This window comes from Narcine bancroftii, chromosome 1 (genome assembly GCF_036971445.1).
Source record: "Narcine bancroftii isolate sNarBan1 chromosome 1, sNarBan1.hap1, whole genome shotgun sequence".
NCBI lineage: Eukaryota > Metazoa > Chordata > Chondrichthyes > Torpediniformes > Narcinidae > Narcine > Narcine bancroftii.
Window position 1 is genome coordinate 121,745,070 of NC_091469.1, and position 18,021 is coordinate 121,763,090.

The 18,021-nt window shown below is 41.1% G+C and overlaps 1 protein-coding gene across 3 annotated transcripts in view; it reads left to right on the top strand.

The window, feature by feature from the left end:
* Positions 1-18,021, top strand: part of sv2ca (synaptic vesicle glycoprotein 2Ca) — a 226,386-nt gene that overhangs the window by 88,916 nt on the left and 119,449 nt on the right. For all 3 annotated transcript variants that reach the window (XM_069937707.1, XM_069937726.1, XM_069937715.1), the window contains one exon: positions 193-344. In XM_069937707.1, the coding sequence (XP_069793808.1) occupies positions 193-344 (152 nt within the window). The remainder of the gene's footprint in view (positions 1-192; positions 345-18,021) is intronic.

An 18,021-nucleotide genomic window follows, 5' to 3' on the forward strand; every position in this document is an offset into this window, starting at 1 on the left:
AGGCCTCTATCTATTAAGTCACCTAAATCTATTAAAACATTCTTAGGTGAACAGAGCTAATGAAACCAACACTAATAAAGCAGAAAATTAGGAGTTTACAGATTTAAGATGGGAAACAAGTTTTTTTAATCAGTTAACTGGAGTCTGTGGTTTCAGGTTAATAAGTGGCCTATATTTTCTTTATGAACATAGGATTGGAGGAGCAGTTCCAGTTGTGTTTGCCTACTTTGCGGAAGTCCTGGCCCGGGAGAAGCGGGGTGAGCACTTGAGCTGGCTCTGCATGTTCTGGATGATTGGAGGGATCTACGCATCTGCCATGGCATGGGCCATCATCCCTCACTATGGTAAGATCACAACATACAGTACGCTGTTGTAGATTTCCAAAAGAAATTCATGCTGGGGTGAAGGCTGAAAGTAAAGATCAAATCTGAATTCAATGCAAATATAATCCTTTGAAAAAGTTGTCTTTTGGCATTGTTGTGAGCTTGGGTGCATTTTATTAAGCTCTCACTGGTAATTGAGAAGTGTTCAGCTCGACTGTCCAGAAGTTCATGCATGGAATTTAGTTGTTTCAGTCGCATTAACTTTTGGATTGGTACATAGAGCTTAGAAAAATAGAGGGCTATGGGTAAGCCCAGTAATTTCTAAGATAGGGATATGTTCAGCACAACTTTGTGGACCAAAGGGCCTGTATTGTGCTGTCAGTTTTCTATGTTTCTATGTTAATCTTTGCTGCATAATTGTTTGCTTGTATTTGCATTTGAAGTTCTTATTCAGAGGAAAAGATGAATAAGTCAAGTTGCAGTCATTCAGATCATTCCCATTCATCCCTTAGTTACAAAGCCATGTTGGTATTCATTGGGAAACAAATCACTAATTCCCCTTTCACCCTGGCAGCTATTTAACTTGCAATGAAATCACAGGTGATTTTTTTTTAAACCAAATGGAGGCTGGATTCCAAGAGAATTGTATACTGTTCTAATGATATTTCTCGTCTCCAAAAAAAATTCTTCCACCTTTGCTGGCATCAATAACTATAGACAATAATGCTAATTTAATTTTTAAAAATTTAGACATATAGCGTGGCAAGCCCATGCCACCTAATTGCATCCAATTGACCTCTAACTCCAGTATGTATTTTTTTTAATGGTGGGAGGAAACCAGTGCACCCGAAGGAAACCCACGCAATCACGGGGTGAACGTACAAACTGCTTACAGGCAACACCGGATTCGAACCCTAGTTACTGCTGCTGTTACAGATTTGCGCTTACCGTACGGGTACATAGTACAATGAATGAAATGGGGCAACAGTCAATGCATGTGGTTTCCATGGACTTTCAGAAAACACTTTGTGAAATTATCCAAAGGAAACTGTGCACAATTAGAGATTATTCTAATAAATCATATGCGATTAGATTGTTGGTCATTGGTTAGGATTTAAGATGATCCATGGATCTGGAGTTAAAGAGAATTTACTCTAATTATCAGAATGTGAAATGCAACATTCCTTAGGAAACTATATTGGTTTAGCAGCATTTCATATTTATTAATCATTTTTGAGCCAAAGCCACTGAGATACTTTAGTTCTGAACCTTTACCAGCAACCAGAACCTAGTCTAAACTGTTCAGGCACCTCATTACTTTTAATGGCTCTAGCAAATTTTCTCTCATCTTAGAATAATCACAACTTCTCCCTGTACACTCATCCTTGGAATTTTTTTTGCCCCTGTTGCTCAGTCTTAATGTTCTTTCCGATAGGCAATGACCCGAATTGGATACTGGTTTTATTTGGCTGAACCAGATGTTTTTAAATCAAGTTTCAACATAACCTCTTTTCTTTCAGATTTTCTGCCTTTGTTTACAAAAACCATGATCTCATGTGACTTTTTACATTTTTACTGAATCTGCCCTTTCTCCATTAAAGATAAGCGCAGAGACACACACTGGGAGCTCTTAAGACCTGTACTCTTTAATTATGTAGCCAACCTAGTTATTCTTATCAATGTGTTTCACTTTGTATGAAACCAAGATTCAAGATTCAAGAGATTCAAAATTCAAAATACAATTTATTGTCATGTCATAAAGACAGTTCAATATTACACAAAATTTGTTTTCCTCTGCCGGAAGGCAGACAGATTCACAACCAGCAGAAATTGCCTAAAGCACCTCTTACAGTCAGAGAAAGAGAAGCAAAAGAGAGGTCCCCCAGAGTCACTGAGTTGCCGTGGATTCACTTCCAGTGCTTCAGTGGCCCCCGCAGCTGCACAGAGTCCAGTCCAAACCATCAGCCTAGAAGTCAATTAATACATATAGATCCAGAGAAACAGTGCAGAAAAAAAGCTGCAACAGTGCCATTGTAATATGATTCAAGATTAGTTTATTGTCATATAATTACAAGGACTGCCTAAAGAAATCTCTTGGTGCCTGCCACATTGACCACCGCCAGTGGGCTGATATCGCCTCAAACCGTGCATCTTGGCGCCTCACAGTTTGGCGGGCAGCAACCTCCTTTGAAGAAGACCGCAGAGCCTACCTCACTGACAAAAGGCAAAGGAGGAAAAACCCAACACCCAACCCCAACCCACCAATTTTCCCCTGCAACCGCTGCAATCGTGTCTGCCTGTCCCGCATCGGACTTGTCAGCCACAAACGAGCCTGCAGCTGACGTGGACTTTTTACCCCCTCCATAAATCTTCGTCCGCGAAGCCAAGCCAAAGAAGAAACAGAAAATGTGATATTACACCAAGTTTCCTGTAGTCTACTTACTGTATGGCGGATAAATACCCCTTTTACACAGATGATTAAAGCTGGGTATTATCTGCCTTTTGACCATTTCACCTAGCTGTGTGAATGCATCAAAGTTGGATTTTGGATCTGAACATACCCAGCTTTAATCTACCAAGGTAAGTAGAGTCAAAGGTGGAGCAGGGCTGCACAACACATCCCGCCCCTTTTGCTTTGGGAAGCCAGCTCACTATGTAAAAGGACTCACCAACCCAGTTTTTTCTGTTCTGTGTGAACAAGCAAGCCAGCTTTCAGAGACTGGTCATGTTTACGGCAATAGCGCAGCTTTTCAGTGTAAAAATGGCAAACGATTCACTATCAGCAAAGATTGCTCAGTGCCCCTTACAGCCAGAGAAAGAGAAGCAAAAGTGAGCCTCCTCAATCACTGAATATCCATGGCTTCGTCTCCAGTGATCTTGCAGTCTCCACAGCCACACAGCCTTCAGTCCAAACCATCAGCAACCCAATCTCCTGATGCATATCCCTGAGACAATCAGGAAGCTCCGGCGCTCTCACATCCCAGTTCACAGGCTTGACCATGGTTGCCAGCAGCCTGTATCCTGCATGGGTTCCTCACCTCAAGTTGCCAACAGCCCACCATCCGTGGGTTCTTCAGCCTCAGAGCCCCTCACTGGTCCGACACCAAGGTCACTGTCCCAGGAGTCATCTCCTCTGCTTTATCTTCTCAAACAGGGGATGGTGTCCCCATTTTCTCGTGCCTGCATCAGTCCTTCACCTAGCAGGAGTCCGCAACCCCTCATGGTTACTGGTGGTCATGCTTGCCACCAGACCCTGCAGTCGCAGGGTTTTAAAATAAACCAGCATTTGTTCCTTTAACTGGTTGGTTAAAGCCTGTACAGAACCAATGGCAGTCAAAATGGGTGGTTAGACCTTGAAGGAGCTAATCTGAGATGGCTCCTCACTTTCTGTGGGTCCGCATTACAGCAACTTTGACAGTGCCACCATTTTTTAAGGTGGATCCAAAAATGTTTACTGTTTTGTTTTAATTTCCAGCCTCTGCAATTTTTTTTTTTGCTTTTCATCTTATCCAGTTCTCCTCATAGGTGAAATACCTTATCCCAATCTCCTCTCATCCGTCTCATTGTGTGATAAAAAGAAATGCACTTAGCTGTAATCCAATAAATAATTGATGTAGCAGTATTATAACCTTGAGTAAACAGAGGGTGGAGGGATTCAAAACGTCAGGCAGCATCTATGGAGAAAAATAGACAGTCAATGTTTCAAGGTTAGTTTCTGTGTCTTGGTGAGAGGCAGATTGTACCTCATGAGCCTAATTGAGTTTTTTGAGGAGGTAACAAAGGAAATTGATGAAGTTAAGCCAGTGGCTGTGGAGTGTAAGACATTTGACAGGGTCCTTCATGGCAGGCTCATTAAGGACATCATGAGGCATGGGATACAAGGAACTGTGGTTGCTGGGGTTCAGAATTGGCATCCCTGCAGAAAGGAGAGAGTAGTAGGAAGCTAAACTTATTCTGTCTGGAAGTTGGTGACTAGTGACATTCCACAGGGATCTGTTCTGGGACCCCCCTACTCTTTGTGACTTTTATAAATAATGGATGAAGTGGAAAGGTGTGTCAGTAAGTTTGCGGATGATATAAAGGTTGGAAGTGTTATGGATTATGTAGAAGGTTGTTACAACAGGATATAGACAAGATACAGAATTGGGCAGAGAAGTGGCAGATGGAGTTTAATCCAATTAAAAGTAAGGAGATGCATTTTGGAAAGTTAAACTTGAAGACAAAATATGGGGTTAATGTTAGGCTTATTAACAGTGTGAAGGAACAGAAAGATGTTGGAGTCCAGGTCTATAGATCCTCCAAGGTTGCCACGCAAGTTGATAGGTTGCTTAAGAAGGCATATGGTGTGTTGGCCTTCAATAATCAGGGGATTGAGTTCAAGAGACATGAGTTAATGTTGCAGCTCTATAAAACTCTAGTTCAGTGGTTCCCAACCTTTTTCTTTCCACTCACATACCACTTTAAGTAATCCCAATGCTATTGGTGCTCTTTGATTAGTAAGGGATTGCCTAAGGTGGTATGTGAGTGGGAAGGGAAGGTTGAGAAGCACTGGTCTAGACCCAATTGTTACTGAAATATTTTGCTCAAGACAAATTGTCATTGGCCCATTTCCTTTGGAGTTATGAAATTGTGTACATAACAAATCAATTAGGTACAATTAAAACAGTGGTTTTCAACCTTTTTCTTTCCACCCACATACCACCTTAAGCAATCCCTTACTAATCATAGAGCACCTATGGCATAGGGAATACTTAAAGTGGTATGTGAGTGGAAAGATAAAGGTTAGGAACCACTGCTCTAGTTAGACCACACTTGGAGCATTGTCTTCAGTTCTAATCACCTCACTGCAGGAAGGATGCAAATGCAAAGGAGATTTACCAGGATGTTGCCTGGATTGGAGAACCTGTCACATGAAGCAAGGTTGGCAGAGCTCCAGTTTTTCTATTTTAAGTGACGAAAGGTGCAAGTATTCTTCATTGAGCTATGTAAGAGTATGAGGGGCTTAGATGGGATGGACAGCCAGCTCCTTATCCTGGGGTGGTGACAGCAAATAGTAGAGAACATCAATTTAATGTGAGTGGATGAAAGTTTAAAGGGAATGACAGAGCTGGGTTTTTTTGCACAGAGTGGTGGGTGCCTGTAATGCATCGTCAGGGATAGTGGTGGCAGCTGGTACAAAAGGGAAATTTAAAGGACTTTTAGAAATGCAAATAGTTGTAACAAGTAGAGGGTATGAGGTAGGCAAAAATAATTAGAATGTTATGGAGTACATTGAAGTAGGTTGGCACATCATCATGGACTCAAGGGCCTCTACTGTGCTGTAATGTTAAAAAGGTAATGCATCAAGCATCCATGACTCTACATCATAACCTCCCTGCTCATACAGTCTATGCCCTTGTTAATGAAGACAAGCATTACTGATGCATTCATAGCCAGCTGTGCTGCCTCATTTGAGGGTCATTGGATGTACACTGAGGTCCTCTTTTTTGTCATTCATTGTGTATACTCTGACCACATTAGTCTTCCCAAAATGCATCATCAATCTGTCATTGTTCTGCCCATTTTGCCAACTTGTTATTATCATTCTGTCACAGAAATCTCCATTATTTTCAGATTAGGGTATGCAAAGAATTTGGGCTTCCATTGCATTCTAAAGCACTTTGGATTTAGATTAGATTTAGATTCAGATTAGATTTCAGAAATCGCATACAACACCGAGATTCCTTTTCTTCTTTTTCCTGCGAATGAGGCAGAATTACCACTTATTGTTCATGCAAAAAAAACTGTACACAATGTACATATGTAAGCAAATACAGAAATGTAAACATAAAAAATGTAAACAAACTGATTGTGCAATACAGAGAGAATTTTAAAAATCAATAAAGTGCAAAAGTAAAAGTCTCTGATTGAGTTGTTGTTGAGGAGTCTGATGGTGGAGGGGTAGCAGCTGTTCCTGAACCTGGTGGTACAAATCTTGTGGCACCTAGACCTCTTTCCTGATGGCAGCAGTGAGAACACAGTGTGTGCTGGGTGGTGTGGATCCTTGGTGATTGCTGCTGCTCTCTGAAAGCAGTGTTCCTTGTAGATGTTCTAGATATTGGGGAGGGTTTTTCCTGAAATCTCCTGGGCTATGTCCATTACCTTTTGGAGGGTCTTATGCTCAGGGCAATTGGTTTCCCCATACCAGACCACGATGCAGCCAGTCAGCACACTTTCCAACATACATCTGTAGAAATTTGCCAGGGTTTATAATGACATACCAAACCACCTCAAACTCCTGAGGAAGTAGAGGTTCTGATGTGCTTTCTTCATGATAGCATTAGTTGTTGGGTCCAGAAAAGATCCTCTGAGATAGTGATTCCCAAGAACTTAAATTTACCCCCATCCCTCTCCACCTCTGATCCCCAATAATCACAGGATCGTACTCCTCTGGTTTTCCCTTCCTGAAGTCAACAATCAGCTCCTTGGTTTTGGTGACACTGAGTAAAAGATTGTAGATGGTGTTATTGCCATATAGAACCACACAGTCATAGGTGTAAAGTGAGTTGAACAGGGGGCTAAGAATACAGCTCTGAGGTGCTCCGGTACTGATAGAGAACGTGAAAACGATGGCCTTACTAATCCTCACTCAGTGTGGGCCGGAGGTGAGGAAATGCAGGATCCAACTACACAGTGGGCTGTTGAGTCCCTGGTCTTAGAGTTTACTGATCAGTTTTGGGTGGGATTTGAGAATTGTATTAAAAATGAAAGTTGCTGCCTCACAGCTCCAGTGACCCAGATTTAATGCTGATCTCTGATGTGGACTTTCCCTGCATTTCCATGACCATGTTGACCTTTTCTGGCTGCTTATGAATATGGAACAAATAGCTTTGTGGCCAAGTTTGCAGAAGATACGAAGGTAGGTGAAAGGGCAGGTATTGTTGAGGAAGCAGGGAGGCGACAAAAGGACTTAGATATGGAGAATGAGCAGAGAAATGGCAAATAAAGTGTACCGTTAGAAAAAAATAAATGGCAGATTATTTTTTAAATGGGAAGAAAATTGAAAATTCCCAGATTCAAAGGGAACTGGAAGCCCTTGCGCAGGAGAGCCTGAGGGTAAATTTGCATGTTGAGACGATGGTGAAGAAAGCAAACGCAATGCTACCATTTATTTCAAGAGGAATAGAAAATAAAAGCAGGGATGTAATATTGAGGCTCCATAAGGCACTGATGATACCTCTGTGAGCAGATTTGGGAACCTCATTTAAGAAAAGATATGCTGACGTTAAAGAAGGTTCAGAGAGAGTTCATTAGGTTGATTCTGGAAATGAAAGGGTTATCCTATGAGGAGCATTTGATAGCTCTTGGCCTTTTGTTATTGAATTTAAAAGAACAAAGGGAATTTCATTTAAACATTTTGAATGTTGAAAGGCATAGACAGAGTAGATGTAGAAAGGTTGTTTCCCATGTTGGAAGAGTCTAGGACTTCTAGATTAAATGGTCCACTGAAACCAGATAGGCAGAGGAATTTCTACAGCCAGAGGGTGCTGAATCTGTGGAATTTATCGCCATAGGTAGTTGTGGAGGCCAAGTCATTGGATGTATTTAAGACAGAGATAGATAGGTTCTTAGTTAGATAGAGGGCATCCAAGTTTATGGGGAGAAGGCCAGGCATTGGGGCTGAGTGGGAAAATGGATCAGCTCATGATTGAATGGTGGGGCACACTTGATGGCTGAGTGGCTTATTTTTGCTCCTTTATCTTATGGTCTTTGCTTTCCTCCCACATGCCAAACACTAGCTAATTGTAAATCGACTACTGTAAATTGATACCAGTATGTAAGTTAGTGATAGAATCTGAGGGGTAGTACTTAGGAAAGTGGATAATAAAACAGGCAGTAGAAAGAGGAGGTCTTTGAGGGGCTCGGAAATGTCAAAGCTCAAAGCTGGGGAGGGAAAATCTGTGGAGGACAAGATCCAGAACTCATTGGGAAATGACAGGCTGCTGTTCAGTAGTGTCATTGTGGTGCAGAGAATACCATAGAGTACTTTCTGGATCAGCCAGGCGTGAGGGGTCTTGCCAAACATATTTCTAAAGTTCATGTTGACAGCATCCACTGCTCTACCCTCATGTCATCGCCTCATAAAATCAGTCAGTTTTGTAAGACATAACTTGGCCTGCACAAAGGTATGCTGACTATCTTTAATATGGCCATGCTTTTCCAAATGTATATAATTTCCAATAGCTTCCCTATCACTGATGTGAGGCTCAACTATCTATATTTTCCCAGATTATCCCTACTTCCCCAACATTGGAACAACAGTCTGCAGGGACTTACCTGCTCTAGTGAAGATACAAAGACCTTCACCGAGGCTCCAGCAATCTCCTCTCTTGCCTCTTTCAATAACCAAGAATATATCCCATCTAGCCCTGGGGACTTGTTAAACTAACATGTTTTCTTTTTTTCTCTAAATGTCTGTGTGAGGATGGGGGAAAAGTTAGGAGGATGATGGGGTGTTCCAATGGGGGGGAAACAGAAAATGAGATATAGCTAGGTTAGTGCCAACCATGTTAAATTTATCATTCGTTTGGAGCGCTGCACATTGAAGTCCTCTTTTATGATGGGAACACTATTCATAGTAAAAGCTCACTATCCACAACATCAATAGTGAGTTGATTGTTTTTATGTAAACTGAAGTATGCCATTAGACAACAAAAGCCAGATCCATTATATGAAGGCTGGCTGCAACCACGCTACTTGACGGATGAGTACAGTCTCCAAGGGAGTGACCAACATTTTTTTGCCAGTGTTCTGAAACTTGAAGTCATGATTGGATGTGAAAGGATACTACTACACCCTATGTGTTATTCAATTTCTTTGAAAGCACGATTCAGCAAGAAATGTATCATAATTGATTATCCATTCTGACAAAAGGCAAAGGAGGAAAAACCCAACACCCAACCCCAACCAACCAATTTTCCCTTGCAACCGCTGCAATCGTATCTGCCTGTCCCGCATCGGACTGGTCAGCCACAAACGAGCCTGCAGCTGACGTGGACTTTTTACCCCCTCCATAAATCTTCGTCCGCGAAGCCAAGCCAAAGAAGAAGAATTCTCTGTTCTATATATGTTGCTTTATATCTAAAATCAAGTCCAGTCTATGGGGATTACAGTATAATGTTCTGTTGGACTGTAGTCAAAAATGTATAATTTCCTTTGAAACTTTTTTTGTACAGCCAATCTACCATTATTTTGGACTATAGTCCAAGGATCCTGTACCTTCCTTCGTAACAGACAATGGTTTTACTAATCCATGAAATAACTTGCTGTTGGACTTGATTAACTCCAACATATTAAAAGACCTCATCACCCAGGCTATGCACACTTCATTTACTACCTTCAGGTAGAAGTCTAGGTTCAAGTACAGATTTCTTTCCCCAACACCTATTGGGTTCTTGAACTTGGCAGATTGCCTACCACAGTCCCACTGCATGACCACCAAAGATGTTCCTGACACAACTGTAAATATTTATTGCCCCTTCCCCCACCCCCACCCCCTCTGTCATTTCATCCAGGCGCCTCCCTACATTTTGTTCATACCTTGATGAAGGGCTCAGGCCTGAAACATTGGTTATCTTTATTACCTGGTGAGTTTCTCAAGTATTGTGTTTTTCTGTAACTATTTATTTATTTTATTTTCACTTCCTTTTATACATATTCTCATTGTTTTCTCTTTGTGAAAGTGTTCATTATACTGTTGTTGTTTGTGTGTTTTATTTAATTGAGAAACTGGAACAAGTAAGACTTATATTGCATCTGCATGTTGAACTTATTGCATGACAATAACCTCTCATTCATGCATTCCTTTATTCATTCACTGTAGAAAATACATCTTGCTGGCTCTCAGCCAGGCCTGCCTTAAAGATACTGAAACTCATTAAGTACCAGTTCTCTTTTGCAGAATTGTCCGTGTTGACATGCGTTTCTCATGTTCTACCAGCTACGTAAAACTACATGCAACTAATAATGATATTATGGGGTTCAAATCTAAGAGAAAACTTTTTAAAAGTGATGTTGAATTAAGATAATAATGCAAAAGTAGAAACCCAGTCTTGGTTCTGTAGGTGTTAGCTTCTCACACCTTTTTACTCTTGTCATATCCACAGATTCACCTTCCAGATAGTAAATCCACACTATTTATACAAATAGGCCACCTATGCAACAGGATTGCAGATAAATGCAGTCATTGTCAAGAATAAAGAAGTCCGTAGTCTTTATATTGCTGGATGGCAATGGAAGTAATCCACAGAGTTTCCTTGTCAACAATCTGATGCTGAATCATTGTTGACAACTTTGTCATAATGGCCGCTTGGACGATCTTCTGTCTACAAACCTGCAGTAGAAACAGAAAATGCAAATTATTGCTCATTCTCTGAAATTATTGCATTGATTTTGAATTTGTCCATTGTTCAAGAAAGGTGACAGGAATAATCCTATGAATTGTAGACTAATGAGACTAACGTCAGTGAAGGTCAAACTATTTAGAGGGACAGGATTTACTAACATTTTGAGAATCATAGCTTGAGGGGCAGGTTGTGCCTCATGAGCCTAACTGAGTTTTAAAAGGAAGTGATAAAACAATTTGGTGAAAGTAGAGTGGTACACATGGATTTTAGAAAGGGCAAGGTTCATCCAGAGAGTCATGAGGCATGGAATCCATACAAACTTGGGTGAGTAGATCTGGAATTGGCTTGCCCACAGAAAGCAGAGGGTAATAGTAAATGGAGCGAATTCTGCCTGGAGGTTGGTAACGAGCAGTGGTCTACAGGGTTCTGTTCTGGGACCTCTGATCTTTGTGATCTTTATGAATGGTGTGGATGAGGAACTGGAGTTCAGTGCAGATATATCTGAAGTGATGCACATTGAAGGCAGAGTACATGGTTAATGACATGATTCTGAGCAGAGTGGAGGATCAGAGGGATCTTGGGATCCAGGTCCATTGATCCCTCAAGGTGGCTACGCAAGTTGATGGAGTGGTTGAGAAGGTGTATTGGTGTGTTGGCCTTCATTCGTCAGGGGATTGCATTCAAAACTCTAGTCAGACCATGATTAGAATACTGTGTTCATTTCTAGTCACTTCATTACAAGAAAGACGTGGAAGCTTTGGAGAAGGTGCAGAGGAGATTTGCCAGGAAGCCTCCTGGATTAGCAACATATCATCTGAGCAATAATTGAGTAAGCTGGGGATATTCTCTTTGGAGTAACAGAAGATGAGAGGTGATTTAATAGATGTGTATAAAAATACGAAGACTCTAGATAAAGTGGACAGCCAACACCTTTTCCCCAAGAAGCAATGTCCAATACCAGAGGACATTTGCTTAAGAAGACTGGGCAATAGTTTAAAGGAGATATAAGAGGTAAGTTTGTTTACAAAGTGAATGGTTCATGACTGGACTGCATTGCCGGGGATGGTGGTGGATTAAACACCGATGGGGACATTTAAAAGACTCTGAAGCACATGGGTGTAAGAAAAATGAAGGGTTATATGTGTGAATTAGGGAGAGGTTATATTGATTGTGAAGATGGTTTATACAGGTTGCCACATCATCATGCTGAAGGTCCCATAGTGTGATGTTCTCTGTTCACTGTTCTTTTTAAAAGATAAGGTCCTGTTTCTTAAACATATGCAGGAAAGACACATTGAATACTGCTGTGATGACAATGTTCACAAAAACATAATGGTTGGCAGATGGAAGAAAAAGTTAAAGTCCCAAAAAGTAGAGGTTGTTAAAAGGTGATCCAGATTTTACAGGAAACCAGAAGACCAAGGCACATAAGTAGAGGAAATAGTAGAAGAGATAACATTGAAATGCCTAATGAAAAAAGAAATGCCCAAAATACCTCCTCATTTGCTGTTAATGTTATGGATCACTCATAAGCTACACCTCAGGATTTTCTCCAATAATTTCCCTTTGCTGACATGCAAAAGCTCACTTGCCTGTAATTACTGGCCTTACTGCTGCTCTTCTTAAATAATGGACCAACATTAGCCATCCCCTATCTTTGGCATCTTACCTGCAGCCAATGAAGAGGCAAAAATCTGTCAAGGCCTCATCCCTCACTTCTAATAATAACCTCAACAAAGATCTTGTCCAAATGTTCGTTAAGCCAAAGGACCACAGTCAGATGATCCTTGCACAAGGTGCCTGGAGAGGTCGCCATCAGAATATGAATGTGGTCTGTGGATACGACATTTTGGGAAATCTATCTCTGTAGCTAAATGCCAGTGCTTGCTCCTATAGCTGAAGGAAGAGTTACTGAAGTCTTCTTTCATTGAGAATGGAGCAATGTGATTAATGCAGCAATGAGCAGCAAATGTTGAGGTGGCAACTTGGAATGATCTCCAACTTGGTCTGAAGGGCCCTGTAGCTATGCTATAAAACTCAATGATTCTATGAGAGACGACTGAATAAAAGCACTCATTGTATTTGGTATCATGGAAAGTCATAAATCTCAGTGATGAGGGAGAATGTGATTTGAATATTATCCCTTTGAATAGAGCAGTTCTGGGGAAACAGTGTCAAGAAATGATAGAGAAGTACAGCATGGATTCAGGCCCATGCCCTAGCATGTCCATGCTGGCAAGGGTGCTTTCCTGAACTATCCCATTTGCCTGCGTAAGGTCCATATCCCTCTACCTATCCAACTGCTTTGTGATTATACACACCTCTTCCACCTCTTCTGGCAGCTCGATCTGGACTCCCACCACCCTCTGATTTAAAACCTTGGTCCTTGAATCATTTTTTTTGTCATATACAGAAGTACAAAGTACAGATGCACCAAAATTCTTATTTGTTGCAGTCAAACAGGCACATAAGATATATCATTTCAAATAATATACATTAAATTACCACAATATGCAAGACAGTTGAGGGAAAATAAATATAAATGGATAGATAGATAAATATTCACAGTTGCACTTAGTGCAAGAAAAAAAAACAGTGGAATGCAAACAGATCTTTTGATGTTCCCGAATTAGTTTATGGTTGGGGTTATGGTCCAACAAGAAGGTCCAAGAGCTTGTTAGCTTTTGGATAAAAATTGTTCTGGAATTCAGTGGTGCTGGAGTTTGGGCTTCTATACCTTCTGCCTTAAGGTAGCAGTGAGAAGTAACCAGAATGACGAACAGCTTGGGTAGACAACTTGGTCAACATGGAGAAGATAGGCCAAAGGACCTATCACCATGCTGTAAAGCTCTATTACAGTACAACTCCAATTATCCAAAATTGGATTCTCTGAAATCCTCTGTGACAGATTATGTTGTGTTTGTATTGTACATAGGTATATTTTTGGGAGATACATTGGGGTGGGTTTTTTTCAGTGTAGGTTGCATACAAACACTTTAAAACAGGTCTTATTTAAAATACTGGAGCTCTGCTCATACTAGACTGTCTGGCATCAAGAGCCTTTGCAAAAGCTTTGGAGAATGCCCAAGAGACTTCACTAATGGATTGTTGTTTACAAAAAGGCAACAGATGAAAGTTCCTCTCCAGACAGCCTGCGGCTCTGACGAGAGCCGCAGGCTGTCTGGAGGGGAACTTGCTGTTCTAAGAAGGTCATGTGGTTTTGCAAACAGAGAGAGTAAAACAGGCTTTCTCTCTATCTGAGAGAGAGAGGGAGGGAGGGAGAGAGATCAGTTCTACAGTTTTACAGTCAGCAACAGCAGCTGGGACTGGAACAGGACAAGCTGACAAGCTTGTGAAAAACCCCATTTGGAAGACAGATTGTGAGTGCTTAGTTCAGCCTGGTCAAAGCCCTTGTGGTTGATACGAGAGGAGAGGACTGGCTGCCTAATGTTTCACTTGAAATAAGAGAAACAAAAAGGAACTCTGTGGTGACCTGAAAGAAGTAGGTTATCCAAAAAACCCTGAGGGGGCAGGTTTCATCAGCAAGACACTGAAGTGGCTGGTTACAAGGAATCAGTTGTGGGTGTCCAGCGAACAACAAATCTCTCTCTGAAAACCGACAAAAACCTTCCTAAGTGGTAACCATTTACCTTTCAAGCACCAAACCCTGGTGAACTTCATAAATGTTAAATTCTGTGCACAGAATAAGAATTGCCTGAAACCAGTGAACTTGGAGGAATGAGAAGTGAGATTGGACTGTGAACCAAAGAACTTTTCTGAACTTACACACACATTACATACACGTGTGCTTAGAATTAGAAGGGGGTTAAGTTAGGTTAGTTAAGTTAATAGTGATAAGTTAAAGTGTGATTCTGTTTTCAAGTTTAAAGATAATTAAAAGCAACTTTTGTTTAAGTAACCATTTGTCTTGGTGATTATCTATTGCTGCTGGGTTTTGGGGTCCTCTGGGCTCGTAACACCTCAGTTATCTGAAGTTTTTTTTAAATTTTGGATAAATGAGAATAACTAAAACAAATCAAAGCTCCTCATTTATCCAAAATTTTTATGATGTCAGGCTCATGGCAGTGACAGCAGCGATCTCAAGCTCCCAGGCAAGAGCAGGACCCTCAAGCTCCCGACACCAGAGCGGTCTCGGTGGGGAAGTGTCGGTGTTTGGCGGTGGCTGGCATTTTTGGGGGGAGAATAAAACATTATTTTAATGCTTAAAAAGCCTTACCTTGTTGTTTGTTGTGGTTTAAACACCGTTACAAGTGATTTGCTGTTGCGACTGGGCTGTTTTAAATAAAAGACCAGTTCTCAGAAAAAAAAACGTTTATGCAAAATGGGCCCAGTCCTGACCATTTTTTGGATAATCAGAGTTGTAACTGTACTTTATGACTCTATAAACCGTCCCAGACTATCACATTCCTCTCATGTTCTAAACTCCAGTGAGAATAGGTCAATCTTAATTAATCTCTCCATACAAGAAAAGACACTTTCTTCATCCTTGGAAGTCAATGAAGCATTTTCTGAGGACAAAGATCATTAAATGTGACTATGAATGACTGCATTGCAAGAACTTTTTTGTTGTTTATGGATGATATCTATAGTACTCCATTCAAACTGAAATATAAGCTTTGTCTTTAACTGTTGGTTTCAAAATATATTATAATATCTGAATGTGATAAATGTAGAGGTGAAAAAGTGGGCTGATTTCTTATAATGACACGTGAATAAAAATACCGGCTAATCAATGGAATAATTACATCAAGCCCCAGAAAATCTACCCAACAAAGTGCTCTTTAAAAGCAGATTGACAGATAAAGATAATCAGATAAAGTGCTGACTTGCTGTTCTTAAATGTGTTTTTTTTTATATATCTTTGAGCATTTGGCATCAAAGTTTGATAAACCATGTAATTTTGCATTTCAGTAGAGGAAACATTTTTAATAGGTTTCACATGATTTCTCTATTGCCATGAAGAATATCCAGGGGAAACCCTGAGATTTTATTACATGTGATAACTTGCTGAGGGTATTTTCCAAATACGTTTCCCACCTAGAATAACACAAAGACAGAAATATCAGAAGTTCCCTGCTCCTCCAAATGATACAATGACCATAACCATATAACCACTTACAGTACAGAACAGGCCAGTTCGGCCCTACTAGTCCATGCCGTAACAAATCCCCACCCTCCTAGTCCCATTGACCAGCACCCGGTCCATACCCCTCCAGTCCTCTCCTCTCCATGTAACTATCCAGTCTTTCCTTAAATGTAACCAATGATCCCGCCTCGACCACGTCTGTCGGAAGCTCATTCCACATCCCTACCACCCTTTGCGTAAAGAAATTTCCCCTCATGTTCCCCTTATAATTTTCCCCCTTTAATCTTAAACCATGCCCTCTAGTTTGAATCTCCCCCACTCTTAATTGCCAAGAACTTCTTGTGCCCACTCTGTCTGTCCCTTTTAAAATCTTAAACACCTCTATCAAGTCCCCTCTCAATCTTCTATGCTCCAGAGAAAAAAGCCCCAGTCTGCACAACCTTTCCCTGTAACTCAAACCTTGAAATCCTGTCAATATTCTCGTGAACCTTCTCTGCACTCTCTCTATTTTGTTTATATCTTTCCTATAATTTGGTGACCAAAACTGTACACAGTACTCCAAATTTGGCCTCACCAATGCCTTGTACAATTTCATCATAACCTCCCTACTCTTGAATTCAATACTCCGATTTATGAAGGGCAACATTCCAAATGCCTTCTTCACCACACCATCTACCTGAGTATCAGCCTTGAGGGTACTATTTACATGTTTAATCTGACAATTAACCATGAAAATCTTAACAATTAATACTGAAACCAATGAAGTCTACAGTGCCCTCAGAAGACATTTTTTGATTCCTGAAAGATAATTCATGCAGGCATTCATAATATCAGATGGAATTTTGGAAGAGTGAGGCTCACCAGCTTATCCGGTAGCCTGGGAGCAATCCCTTCAATACCTTTGACTCTCTCTTTATTTCCTTATAAGTTATTTTCTCTGATGCATCCTTTTTTGTTATCACAGAAAAGGGGTCATTTTAAGTTAAATTTGTCACATTTAGACATGCAGCACAGTAACAGGCCTTCCACCCCATGAGCCTGTGCCACCCAAATACCCAATGAACCGACAATCCCCATACCTTTTGAAGAGTGGGAAGAAACTAGAGCACCCAGAGGAAACCCATGCAAACACAGAGAATGTACAAATTCTGTACAGACAGTGCTGGATTTGAAACCGGGTCTCTGGCACTGTACTAGCATTGCGCTAATCGCTACACTGACCGTGATGCAGCTAATTAACCTACTAGCACTTTTCTGGGTTATGAGAGGAAGCAAAAGTTGCTGGTGAAATCCCACACAGTCATAGGGAGAAGGTGTAAATACCACATAGACAACACCCTTGGCCAGGATTGATCTGGGGGCCCCTGGAGCTACGAGGCTGATGAGACCACAAGGCTACTGAATAAGCAAGCTCCACAGTACAAACTAAGAAAATAACAGATCCTGTGACCGTGAGTGATCTATTAGAAGCTACTGTTCATTACTGGACCCAGTCCAGGTCATGCAAAAGACGGAAATTTCTCTGGAAATCCCACCCCATCTTTGTGTATTGGCTATTACTGAGCCAGTGACCCGGGTTTGAATCCGACGCTGTCTGAAAGGAGTTTGTACATGCTCTCCTTTCCTGCATGGTTTTCCTCTGGGTGCTCTGCTTTCCTCCAGCCCTTCAAAATTTATGGGGGTTGTAGATTAATTGGGGTATTTGGGTAGCATGGGCTCTCGGCCGGAAGGGCCTGTTACTGTGATGCATGTTTTAGAAAGCCCCATACTCATGGGGCATGACCTGCACTTCAAAAAGCCATGCTGACTTTCCCCAATAAGAATTTGCTTCTCCAAATGCACCTAAATCCTGTCCTCAAGAATCCTCTCCAATAGTTTTCCCACTGACTCACTAGACTATAATTCTCAGGATTCTCCCTATTACCTTTCTTGAAAAAGGAGACTACATTTTCCATTCTCCAATCCTTCCAGTGGCTAGGCAGGATGCAAAGCTCATTGACGGCACCGCACCAATCTCTTTTCTCAGTTCCCCTGGTAACCTAGAGTATATCCCCAGGGACTTAATCTATCTGAATGCCTTTAAGAACCACCAGCACTTTCTCTTCATTAACCTTAACATGCTCCAGCTCATTTGCCTGTGCTACACTGACCTTACATTCAGCAAGGTTCTCCCTGTTAAACACTGAGGCAAACTATTCATTCAGTC